We start from the raw sequence: 13,439 nt of genomic DNA, 5'->3' as shown, positions 1-13,439 counted from the left end.
ACCCTTAAGGCAATTTGGTTTGAGTATTGACACTGGTACCCAGTGTTGTGCATGAACGAGTTCAAAAGAACGCGTTCATTGAACACGTTCATTTTTCAGTGAACTTTGAACTGAACGCAACACTTTTGTAAATCAAGAACTTGAATGTGAATTTGTTCAAATTATGTGTGATGAACGACGTACGTCACTGTTGGGGTTCAGTTAAACGTCGGAATTTGACGAGTGACGATCTGCTCGCGCTTCACCTCGCGAAACCACAGCCGCGTGTCAACGCGAAGGCGACTCCACCGGCAGCTTTAACGGAACATACGGGCTCTTGTGTCTCTCAATGGGAAAGTCAATCAAACTTGACTGGGCGCGTTTAGCTGCTTGTATTTACCTTCTGTACAGGCTGACCACGGCAAACGCAAGGATTTCAAAAGTAAATTTCAAAGCACTAATTAACAGTGTATGTGGATCTGGGCTCTTTCACATGATACACAACTGCCCAGGGAGCACAATGTGCTGATGGTAAATACAACAATAGATACATGCTCTCTGTGTATGTTGACGGGGATACGCGCCTACGCTCGTGTAGAGCGTCAAAAAATAGGATGGATCCTATTTTCTGAAATCTACACGCACAGGACGTGCTGCTCCGCGCGCGTATTATTTTACTTGGTACAAATGTCAGTAACGCGCGTCACAATGCTTTTTTAACCTGGATTGAAATGGTGGGTTTTTCGTTTTTCTTCATACAAATTTGCTAAAATCACCGCGATATCAGCAGCGGTGAAACGCCGGAGGTGCGCCCGCGTAGACCGTGATCCTGAGCGAAAGGACCGACGCAGAACTCCGAGCTCCACCGAGATAAACTGGTTTAGTCTTGGTTTAGTCCTGGTTTAGTCCTGGTTCAGTTCTGGTTTAGACCTGGTTTAGTCCTGGTTCAGTTCTGGTTTAGTCCTGGTTCAGTCCTGGTTCAGTTCTGGTTTAGTCCTGGTTCAGTCCTGGTTCCATCCTGGTTTAGACCTGGTTTAGTCTTGGTTTATTCCTGGTTTAGACCTGGTTCAGTCCTGGTTCAATTCTGGTTCAGTCCTGGTTTAGTCTTGGTTTATTCCTGGTTTAGACCTGGTTCAGTCCTGGTTCAGTTCTGGTTTAGTCGTGGTTTAGTCCTGGTTTAGACCTGGTTTAGTCCTGGTTCAGTTCTGGTATAGACCTGGTTTAGTCCTGGTTTAGACCTGGTTTATTCCTGGTTTGGACCTGGTTCAGTTCTGGTTTAGTCCTGGTTTAGTCCTGGTTCAGTCCTGGTTTAGTCCATATACGGCGCAAAAGTTCAGCATCTTAACAGTTCTTTTGGTGAGAGTAAATTAAAAGTGCTGCAATAGTCGTGTAATGTTTTACATTTTAAATACAGTAATATTGTAATGTAACAAATGACTTTGAAATGACAGTAACAAGTCATAAAAAACACATTACAGTTTTAAAGTCACTTGTCCAACAGTGGATCTTGTAAAGTTGTTGTAAACTAGAAGTCAGTTTGAAAAATAAAAGCAGCCTTTCATTTACAGATCTCATCTAAATATAAAATGAACTGAACTTTGAACTAGTTCAAAATTAAAATTGTGAACTATGAACGTGAACTATTCACTTTGAACAAGTGTGAACTGAACTTTGAACTAGTTCATGAAAAGTGTGAACTTGCACAACACTGCTGGTACCACAGAATTCTGTCAGCTTCTACAAATGGAGAAGCACAAGTCACTGAAATGCTTACTCAGGACCTTACATCCTTTGCTCTGGTAATATCAAGGCCAAAGGTCATGACTTATCGACCCCTCAAACCCATTTCCTTCTCTTGTACACTTTCATTTCAAATTTGACCCATGTTAAAGTTTACAACCAGCACTAATCTTTCTGCTGTCTACACTTCCCAGTATCTACACTGATTACTGTATGTGTATATCATTCTAAAACAGAAATGACAGATGTGAATGAAATGCCCTGACATGTTCACCATGATCACTGTGATAACAACTGACTCATGAGAATAAACGAATCTGCTAACCCACATGGAACTGAACAGATTGCACTTGTGGCTCTCTGAAAGCATGTGTATTGTGTCTGTGTGGCAATAAACTTTTTGGTAGATGAAAATCTCTTCTCTACAAGGCCCTTTTTGTCTGCTCTCAATAATTGGGGTAATAACCTGAGTAGAAGAAACATAAAGACGTGGCAGATAAATAACCCCTTGCCACACATTAGGAAGCACTTGACACCAATCCACACAGCCTGCAGTGGGCCACGCTGGACAGGGAATATACAAACTATAATCTGGCTACAAAATGTATTTCCTCTCTGGGAAAGAGATTGGGATTTTAATGATGAACACTGGACACGCATGCTCACTATTGTGCTCCGTCACCACCTGGACATCACAAATGTGTAAATGTATCCCTTTAACTATTCACTATTTAAACCGAAAAATGTTATCTTAAACTGTGGAGTCATGGACACATAGCAGTTTTGAATGGGGTAAAGGATGACTCACCAAAAAGTAATTCCCGCTGCTCTTCCTATCAGAGTACACCTCTGTGATAGACCCATGACTGATTTAAGACATGCTGATGTGTTTTGGAAGAAACCAGGCTAAAATCTGCATGCTTTGGCTGTGCCGTGCTCTACCAGCTGGACAGCACTAAAATCAAAGTCTTATCCTTTTTGCTTGCACTGTCCATTTAGTTTTGCTTGGGAGAAATCAAAGCATGCGGAAGGTGTCGTACATGGAGACAAATTGGAACCAGTCCCCCAGCTGTGAGATGCCGTGATGCTGCAAAACTACAGAGGAATTCTTCAGACATTAAACAACAGCCCATTCTAATTCAGAACCGCACGGGATTTCATCATTGTAGAATTATCTGATACCAAGCAGCTTAATGCAGCATAATCTACACAACCTGAAAATCCGACCCCAGAGGACACAAAAACAGATTTGGCCTTAGAGATAGAATTATGCACATCGAGATCACACCCGCTCCATAATCCTCTGCCCCAGACTCAATATTGATAAAATGAATGCTCTTTTAGAAAAACATATTAGGACTGAGCTAGGTACTATAAATGTATAGTGTGTGTGTGTGTGTCTGTGTGTGTGTGTGTGTCTGTGTGAGAGTTACAGCATGTAAAGGTTGTGTCAGAAATTGGATCATGTAAGAATGTAGATTCATTATCAAAATATAAGTTTCTACCTTCAATGCATTTCTTAGGGCACTCGTGCATATAAATTGCTGGAATAATAAATTAAGCACTACTCATAGTATACAATATAACCTTATCCGCAAGATATAGATTTGAGTGTCAATATACTCAGGGTTATCCCAATTTATGCTTTAAGCTGTCTGAAGTCAGGAAAATCCAATATTCCAATGTAATTGGGCAGAGTTTCTCTTGTTGCCTTCAGACATAAGTAGCTTGAGCTGTACAGGGTTAAAGCTATATACACCATGTTATTCAGGGTAGAAGGATATACTGCCTTACACACACTCAATCTCATATTTAATTGCTGTTGGAAACTCTCCATCCATCATAGAGCATCACATTGTAGGTGGCCTGAGGTGAACCCACACCTGAAAACAGGGAAAATATGAACTAGTTTTTTGGTTGTGATTCACTATTGCTTTCAGGGTCATATTTAAAACACATTCCTTTGATAATGAATAAATTGGACCAAGGTACATTTTTAGGTTTTTATTTAATGACTGTAATTGGACCAAAATCACATATCAACTTTTATTAAAAATATCAATATCTTGCATAAAGATATAAGATATAACTTATGATTTTGATTTGATAACCTGTGACATTATTAATAGCATGACTCACATGTGAATGGCTTAAAAACATGTTTAAACCTACTTCAGCTGTAGTAAAGTGCACAGTCTACTTTGTAATGTTGTTGAGGTCAGCAAACAGCATGCCTGATGTCATCAACTATTCTCGCCCTGTTTAAACAATCAATAGAGATTCATCAGAGAGCCCAGAGGAAAAGGACGCAGCAAAACAACAGGCAGGACGAGGGAGGGAGCGAGGGAACAGGGCATCAAACAACAACAACAACAAAAGGCCTGTCTCTGTCTGACAACTTGAACTGTGGATGTCCCCAAGCATCAGCTGTAATGACATCAGAGGAGAGGAGAGAGAGAGCACATGCCGGTACAGCTAATGCATTCCCTAAGCATTCAACCGGACACTCCAAAAACACCTCAGCCCATCACAACTGTGGTAAATATCCTACCGTAGCGTGGAGACTGACAGTGGACAAGGACACAGACGAGCAGTCCACAGAGGACAATGGGGATAGCATCTTTAATCACACAGCTCCAGGTCCATACAAACTACCGGCCCAGGCCTCTCTCGTGTCTGTTCACTTCGTCTCTCTTCCAGCTGATACTGCCCCCCTGCGCCCAATGTCCCCACCCACTTTTATAAGCTCCTCCCCTTCTCCCAGTGGAGCTCAGCCGTCCCTCCTCCAGGGGCTGCTGCAAGGTCAAGGTCTGCCTCAGCATTTAGCATACACAATTTTCATGTTCCTGTCTATTACCTATGCCAGAACAGTCTATGCCAAATAATTTTTTCGGGTGGGCACAAATGATTACTGACAATTAATAAAGTCCAAAACTAAGAAAAGCATACTGATAGACCCAAGGTTACAACTTAAAATTCTATTAAAAAGTATAAAAGCAGTATATAAACAACAGAAATGTGCTGAGTTTGCTTCTAAAAAGAACTGTAATAGCAATAATTAAATAAAAACTTAAAAATTGTTTAGTCAGAAAATGTGTTTATGTCTCCACTCACAGGTTTAACAGTCATTGTATACATTTCAGTGCACTGGGGGGGTGGTTCAGAAATAATAAGATTGTCAAAACCTTAGTCGGATAGGCCTAAGCAACTTTGCAACATTAGCTACCATTAGCTCACTACTAGTTTAGACAGACAAAAGGTAACCTGGTGGCTATCCCCCAGGCTGATATGTGAACATTTATGAAAAGTCATAAAAAGTACTATTTCTAAAAGTCTCCAACAGTCCGGGATGTATACATTATTGGTTTTATGTTTATCTTCACACATCATAACTTAATGCAAACATCGTGGTCTACATAAGGATAAAATAGCACAAAAATTAAGCACATACCAAGAGGCTATTCTATAAAAAAAGCATTAATCTTACTGCGCACCAAGCATGTAGCTGCATGAATATCCAACCTGTAAGTCCACCTGGAGGAAGTGGGCCAGGGGTCGTGCCCTCTGCAGAGTGGCACTTAAGCCTGTCACCACAGCAACTGTTGAGGAGCAAGTGATGCCAGCTCTGACGAACAGAGAGAATGCCTCGATGGGTTGGTGCACCCAGGTCTATAGGATTAGTGATAATGGGATTTCCCTTCCTCTGATGGCAGCTCCTGACAGGTGTGTCCCTGTTTAGCTCAGGTTCAGCTCTAGCAGTAAAAGCACGGCTGAGGTTTAGCACTCAGCTTCAGCGGTAAAAATATCCACAAGCCTGTTATATGAGTAACAGGGTTTACAATGCACAAGTACCAAAATAGCTCATTGGGACAGGAGTTCCTTGAAAATGTGCCTTTTAGCACAGTCTTAAATAATAGACAGAGAAGTGAGAATTATTAACTTTCGTCATATCTTAACTGAATCCCCTCAGCAGAGTTCAGGATTATCACATTATCAGCAAAATCTGCATCCATAAAGATGCATTAGCAAAAAAAAAAAAGCCATGAACTGCCTAATAAGATACTGAGTCACTTGCATTAATCACACTAGTGTCTGAATACACGTTAACTTTTGAATTAATCTGAAAAGCTACATAGGTTTATAATTAGGCCTACTGAAACAACACAATCTCTGTAGAATGTCTGAATGCAGAGGCATTGAGTTATGAAAAACAACAAACAATACACATATAATAAGCACTTTTGCTTTTTTCTTAATTTAAAAAAATAATGAAAGTGGAAAGAAAATATGTGCACTAAACAAATCCCGTAAAGCAAGGGTCTCCAACCTGTAGCTCGGGAGCTAGTAGCTATCCATCCCCTTCCAAGTAGCTCACCAAGGGATTTTGTATTGTCCTCAATACCTAAAATTTGATAAATTAAATGCCTATTATTATTGTAAATCTATCATTAATAAATAAATAATGGTTTATGTTTTATGCTTTATTTAACTGTACCCCATCTAAGTATTGCCATGGCTCTTATGTATACTTTATTACTTGTGATCGCTAAAATTAGTAGCTCTCTGGAATTTTAGTTTTGTAAAGGTAAGTCACCTGAGGACAAAGGTTGGAGACCTCTGCCTTAAAAGATAATACAAGATAAACTTCAATAATGGATAAAGTCACAGAGAAGAAAAGCTATATTTTAACATCTAAGAGCCATCATGGCCTTTCAGTCGACAAGTTCACAAAGTGACTGATTTCCTCCATTTCCTCCTGATAGCTCTGTAAGTGCAGTTTAAACATTCCCCATAATTCGCACATCTCGTTCATTACAGAATAGCATTTGGTTCTGGCGGCACTAACCTCAGAGAGGCGTGAGCAGCACAGGAGTGACCAGTGAACGCACAGACAGCCATAAGTATAGCCCGCGTCATGGTGTAATCACAATGCTGATGAGGTTAAGCAGCCTTTCTCCATAAGCCTGGAGAAAGCAGGTCTGCCTGTTACACCTGGGATCAGTAGTGCCACTGCACATCTCTAATGTCCTGTGCAAACCATGTTTCTGTTTACACACATCTGAAAATACTGAACATCTTTTTGTTGTTGTTGTTGTTGTTTTGTATCTATCTATAGTATGTATAACACATCTTTTTTATTGTTACATTGATGTTAACTTTAATAAAATGTTATATAAAATCATAATCTTACTAGGCTGTATCCAATGAATTGAGCTGAATTAAATAGCCTATTGTGAAGCAGGAACCTGTACTCTGCTTGTCTGGAACAGTGACATCTTCTGGAAATTAAATGTATGTCAAGCCACATGCAAGGAGGGATAAAAAAAATACATATGAGGAATTAATAATTCCCAGTTAATGTTTAAATTAAAGTAGAACATCCATCATGTATTGGAGTCATAGGAAAACTGCGTCATTACAGTATAGTCGCACTTCTTTGGAACAACTAATCTTTATAGGCAAAAGAAGGTTAAATTCTGTCTTAGGGTTGTAGGGTTGTTCGATGGACTTAAACTAACAATAGACAGTACTTACTGTAAACAGTTTCAGTGTAGTTTACTCCTACCTTCAGAGTAATATTTAAGCCAGTTCTTTACCAGATCACTCTAAAAACTTGTTCTGCTAATAGCATTCAACATTATTTTGCTATGGCCCTTACCTCGATGCTGGGCAATGTGGCCAAAAAATAAAATCTTTATTTTTTTCTTCACACACTGACAATTACAATTCAATTAGATTCTTTGATTTTAATCAGAGATAGAGCAGGGACTGCTAGTCTTTCAAACGGAAAGCTCCACATCCTATTTTACATAAACTCAAACTTTTTAAAGATTTTTTACAATGCCAATTGTTTAATTGCACAATAATCCCACTTTGCAAGTAAGAAACTCAGGAGTAAACTTGTTCATAATAATAATAGTAAAAAAACATAATAATAATAAAATTAAGTTTCAGTCAAATTAATTTGATTAATCACAATACAATACAAATAATAATAATAATAATGATAAAAAATCCTTTAACAGTTCCTAAACTTTATATGGAACTTGTATTTGCCAAATTTGATAAAATTATCTCATTATGTGGTTCCCAAAATTTGACTATAGCCAAGCAGTGATTTTAAAAACCACTAGAGGGGACTATTATTCCAGACATGACACTTGAAGCTGATGAATAGAAAGCCAGACTTTCATAGATGAATAGAAAGGAACCATAATGCCTTGACATGCAGATTCCCAGTGCTTTAATTTGCAAATGATGCCTGAAAATACCATATTTATAATGGACTATATCTAACTTTATGCAACAATACATGTATATATTGTGATCAATCTCCACCAATTAGAGACTATGTGTCTATGTGAATGCAAAGGAAGAAGAGGGACAGAGGGCAATCTCCGCCAGTCTGCAGGCACCCAGGGGACCTCATTACACCAGCCCGGGCCCCTTCACTCTACCATGTGTTGGCACTACTTCTGACACATCCCACAATGGGAGCTTTCAGCCACCCATCACAGCTGCACAAGACAGGAAATGTAAAACGCTTCTTGTCAAATAGAACTAACTGAATCAAAGCTATACCATGTAGTCAAGCCCTGAAATCTGACATGCTCAGGTAAGAGGTACAAGTACATCTGAATCTTAAAAAAATAATTCTCATTAAAACATTTTTTTTTTTTTAATCCCTGTCTGCATTTCATAGTGCAGGTTCACTAGTAATATCACCCATACCCAAAGTGCTTCTAACAAACTAGACGTTCCAGCAGGTGTTTCTAGTTGTCTGTTCCAGGCAGTTTTTCATACATTCCACTAACATTCTGTACATACCACAGTCAGAGGTTAGACCTTAAGATACACAACATCCATTTGCCACCATTGCCAGGGGGGAGCACCTGGTACCCAATCCAAACATTCTTCACAAAGGGAAAGTAAGAACACACGAACGCACTGAAAAGCATATTACACTATTACTTAAATTGTACAGTTGATAGTTCTGTTCTATTGACTATAGACTCTCATTACTGTAACACAGTGCTATCTCTACAGGAGCCTGACCAGCCTCAGCCTCAGTTTGTGTTTGTGTTGCAGATCAGCATATGCTGTGTCATATGTGTTGTAGTGGCAGACAGCCACTCAGAGCTTCGGGATGTGTGACTGTTCTGTGGGTGATACAGGCGACACAGGCTGGTGCATGTGTACAGTCAGTCTACTTATAATGAGAGACTCACACTGCAGTCTGGAGACCCTCTTCTTTCTTAACACTGCTCAGTGAAAGATATTAGTATAAGCAAACACACACAGAGATCAGGCTTAGTAAGATGCAGACACTAGCTATCATGAATTATTAATATGGTGTAGATGTATTAAAATGGCAGTCATTAGTCAATGACCTATAGAGATAATTTTGTCAAAAAGTTGCATAATTGTTTATGCAAATGCATAATTTGCACTATAGCTGATTGAGCTGAACTTTAGAATTTTTGTATTGTTTTAGTTTAGTATGATGACAATGAATAAATAATCACCTCTACATAAATCATTTTAACATAAGTTGAAATATTCTGTATTTCTTTCTTTCTTTATACCATTCAGTTACAATAACAACAAATGTATTTAAAAGTAGTCGCCTGTACATGTTTGAAGAGAAAGTAGATACTTGACAAATCTCAGAGCCAAATGATTCTGAAGTTAAACTGGTGATATATTCTCCTGTCTCTTTTCTATATTTATACTAAAAAAAGACTACTACCTTAAATTCCGGACTATAGAGCACATCTGAATATAATCCGTATCAACAAATTTTAACAAAATTTACACACCACACCTGAATATAAGCCGCAGCTGTCCACGTCTTCAAAAACGGTTTTAAATTTGGGGCCGTCTGCTTTTATCGCCTCTGAAAGCTTTTGTTGTCTTTTTGCATTGAGTCAGTTCGTCACACTGCCGTCACCAAAATCTCACCATCAACTCACTGACGCACGTGCAGTGGCTCTATTTCCTTCTTCGATAGCCACATCAGTTGCCATTAACTTCAAAGCTGCATCATCAGCATTTCTTTGTGTGTTTTTCATGAGGAGGGTGTGTGTATGAAGCACAAAATAACTGTTCAAAACACAATCAAACAAGCCTCTTCCTCGGCGCATCACCCCCATCTCTCCCCGCCCTCTACGGCACATGACTCCTGCAGAAAGAGACGCTGTCTTGTCTTTATGTCAGTGTCTTGTAGGATTTCAGCAGATTTTAGGCTCTGTATCAATGTATCAATCAGGTATGAGTAGATGTCTGGCTACTGAAGTTTGAGACGTTTCTTCTCCTCATTTATGCATACGGGTAAGACGTATCCCCCTCACTAATGTTAATTTAGCATCATAACTTATTTTATCACACGGCGATAAACTATTTGAGTGTGCTGACAATATCGCTAGCTGTAGCAACTTCATATTAACTAGGGTGACCAAACGTCCGTTTTTCGCAGAACATGTCCGTATTTTGCGTCTTGTCCTGAGCATCCGGGGTTTTTTTTTTTAAGTGATGCAAATGTCCAGGTTTTCATTACCGTTCATTGGGGGCTTTAAACTGAGCATCTCTCATAGCGTCTGTTACTCAGAAGGAACGAGACACAAACAGTCGGTCAGTCTGCAACATACCGAAACGCAAATGTGCATTTAACAATGACTTGTACAAGAAATTCTCCTTTTTCCATCCTGGTCGGGACAAGTGGAAGACCATGTGCACAGGTTGGGAGGTGAGAGTACAGTGTTCCCTCGTTTATCGTGGGGGTTACGTTCTAAAAAGAACCCGCGATAGGTAAAATCCCTGAAGTATTCAACTTTATATTTTACAATTATTATATCTGTTTTAAGGCTGTAAAACCCCTCAGCACACACTTTATACACTTTTCTCAGACAGGACAGGTGCAACCCTTTTTACTTTCTTCTTAAAACTTCTTGTTGCTGTCGTCCTTGTGTTATTTTCCTCCTTCTTTATGTAACGAACCCAAGATTCATTTATTCCTTAATGGAGCCTACAGCGCACAGTCCCACACGGGTCCATTTTTGGAGACCCCCAGTACAGGACCACACCTGCCCGTTAACCAGAGATTATATCAAACTTTTGCGCTGCCTATGCCACGGACTGAACTAAGACTAAACCAGGACTAACCCAGGACTAACCTAGGACTGATTCCAGGACTGAAGAGGAGGATTAAACAAGGACTGAACCAGGACTAAACCAGAACTGAAACAGGACTCACGGTCAGGACGGGCTCGGAGCTGACTACAGGAGAAAGGACCGACGGAGAGCTCCACACCTCACGGAGGTAAACGCAGCAATTGCCCGATCGCGCTTTGCGGACAAACTGCTCGGCGTTCTCTCTCTTAAGTTCAAGATTAATCCTGCTTTAAGACCTGGTTTAGTCCTGATTTACCCGTGTGTAAAAAAAAAAAAAAAAAAAAAACATGCAAAATTGACACACACAAAAAAAAGAAAGAAAGAAAGAAAGAAAGAAAAAGAAAAAGAGAAAAAAAAAATCTGTGAAACGGCAAGACCACAAAAGGTGAACGATGATATAGCGAGGGACGACCTCCCACCCCCGTTAAGGTGTCCGGGTTTTCACAAATGGAAATATGGTCACCCTAATATTAACCCTAGATCCATGTGTAAACCACATAGACAGTGGAACCTTCTGCACTCAGGCTGCGTGTTGCCAAACCATAGACCGTACATATGAATGGACAATGTGTCAAACTAAGAATCTGTCCATATAATAGCTGCATCATTTTATTAGCCACAGGGTTCAAAGTATTAGAAAAAATTAGTTGCTTATAGTCCGGAATTTACGGTAAATATTCTATTAACATTTAATTGTACATACTCTGTAAGTCTGTACTGTAAGCCCTATGCAATGAAAACATGACACTTTTAAAGAAGCCCATATAATTAAAGCAGATGATCTGGCATACCTCATGACAAATCATAGCATCTAACCATTAAAGGCCTTATAATAGCCTACATACTCAGACAGAAGCCTCAGATGATATCTCACTACAAACTGGGCAGCTGAGAATGTGCAGAGCATAGACATAAAAAGAGCACCATTTTCCTGACACTTTTGCAGTGAGACAGTCTTTCTTCAAAGAGAAGCCGTGGCTGCAGAACAAGAGCTGTGGACTTGATAGTGGGGCTCTGATGAAAGCTGCTAGCAGGAAGCTGAAACACAATGTGACTGTTAGCAGCACTCGGAGTGATTGTTTTCAAGACAGGAGAGAAAGTGCTGAGGCCATTTGAAATAAGTACAGGACTTCAGTGTGATTGGTAAAAAATGACGCTGACAGCCGCACGTCCCCCGCGTCGAGTATCATTTGGGTTTTGAAGATAACTTTCCATGAATTTCTAACGGGCCTATTTGTGTCATCATTACCTGCGTGTAATAGTGATCTAACACTTCTTTGAGGTAAGACAGGCGTGAAGCACTGAAGCTTATCCAGGGAATGACCCACTTTAGCTGATGCAGCTGCTTGTGTGTTTCTCTGTTTTATAAAAGTAAAAACACTATTGGGTATAGTTTAGAATGTTATTACTGCCTACAACATACCTGAAGAGGTTTTAGATGTCATCCATGTTTCAATTTCTCCTGCACCCTATCCAAACTCTCCTTACGGTTAGCTATAAGACTCTGTCCTCAAGCCTACGCCATCCATGTTGCCATAAATATACAAAAACATGACACAAAACTGTATGCCACGACTTCACAAACCTGATGTGACATGCAGTATTTTCATTTTGTGGGGGGAGTAATATGGGAGCAGAGGGAAGGGAGACTCAGAGCGTCCAAAACGAAAGTGAAACTTCTAAAACAGATTTATACATTCTTTTCAGTGAATATAGCATTTTCCAAATAAATAAATAAATACATTTATTTATTTAAAAAAAGGTAAAATGGTAATCTAAATATGTTCTGTGTTAACAGTTCATTCGCAAAGAAGTACAATACCTGCTCTTTAAACAACAATAAGCACATCAGAAATGCTGAAACAAAAATACTAACTCAATTGAAACAACTGAAAGCTATGACGCAAAATGAAGGGAGTCCCCAGTTATGACAAAATAAAACAATATCAACATCTATAATATAACCATTTATGTCATATTTTCAACTCATAACAAGAAACCATAATCCAAAACTACACTCATTTTAGAAAACAAATATGTCATACACTTGTGAATGAAAATCTAATCATCGGTTAATAGCATTTCCATTGTGGTTGACAGGAAAGTGATTGGTCTTCGGGGACCAGCAATAAAGGTCCAGTATCTGCCCCCAGTCTGCCCAATCTCATCTCTGCTGCCCATAAATGCCCATTTCCACAGCTGTGTACACTGACTTACACAGGCTCAATACGCCATCAATACTTCTGGAGGAGGTCTAGTCTTTTTACAACCAGGGCTGATCAACCGTGGCACAGTATTGAATTCAAGCCAATAGTGTTTAAAATTCACACCATCAATAAAGCGATCAATAAACTGAGTCTCCTTAGTAAGAAAAAGATACATCAGCATAAATTCCACTATATATTTTAAGTAATAATAAACTAATAGGGCAGTCGGGGTCCAGAAATACATTCAACTTCAGTTAAAATGTACTAATGCCTATTTTTTATTGAATCACAGTTAAAAGACCTATTTGAGTTCAGTCAAGAGACGTCAATAATTATAATTTA

At 39.3% G+C, this 13,439-nt stretch overlaps 1 protein-coding gene across 3 annotated transcripts in view; it reads right to left on the bottom strand.

Annotated features, from left to right (window-relative positions):
• iqsec1b (IQ motif and Sec7 domain ArfGEF 1b) overlaps positions 1-13,439 on the bottom strand; it is a 101,018-nt gene that overhangs the window by 22,716 nt on the left and 64,863 nt on the right. For 2 of the 3 annotated variants that reach the window (XM_055160546.1, XM_055160547.1), the window contains exons 1-3: positions 4,271-4,383; positions 3,892-3,977; positions 3,514-3,602 (exon numbers count right to left, since the gene is read on the bottom strand). The exons of the other annotated variant lie outside the window; for it this stretch is intronic. In XM_055160546.1, coding sequence (XP_055016521.1) covers positions 3,514-3,563 — 50 coding nt within the window. In that variant the 5' untranslated portion in view covers positions 3,564-3,602; positions 3,892-3,977; positions 4,271-4,383. Of the gene's footprint in view, positions 1-3,513; positions 3,603-3,891; positions 3,978-4,270; positions 4,384-13,439 lie in introns of those variants that run through there. 3 annotated transcript variants of the gene reach the window in all.

Source organism: Boleophthalmus pectinirostris, unplaced genomic scaffold (genome assembly GCF_026225935.1).
Source record: "Boleophthalmus pectinirostris isolate CB_2022bp ecotype Guang Dong unplaced genomic scaffold, ASM2622593v1 HiC_scaffold_3, whole genome shotgun sequence".
NCBI classification, from domain to species: Eukaryota; Metazoa; Chordata; class Actinopteri; order Gobiiformes; family Gobiidae; genus Boleophthalmus; species Boleophthalmus pectinirostris.
This window is presented reverse-complemented; position numbering and strand designations above follow the sequence as displayed.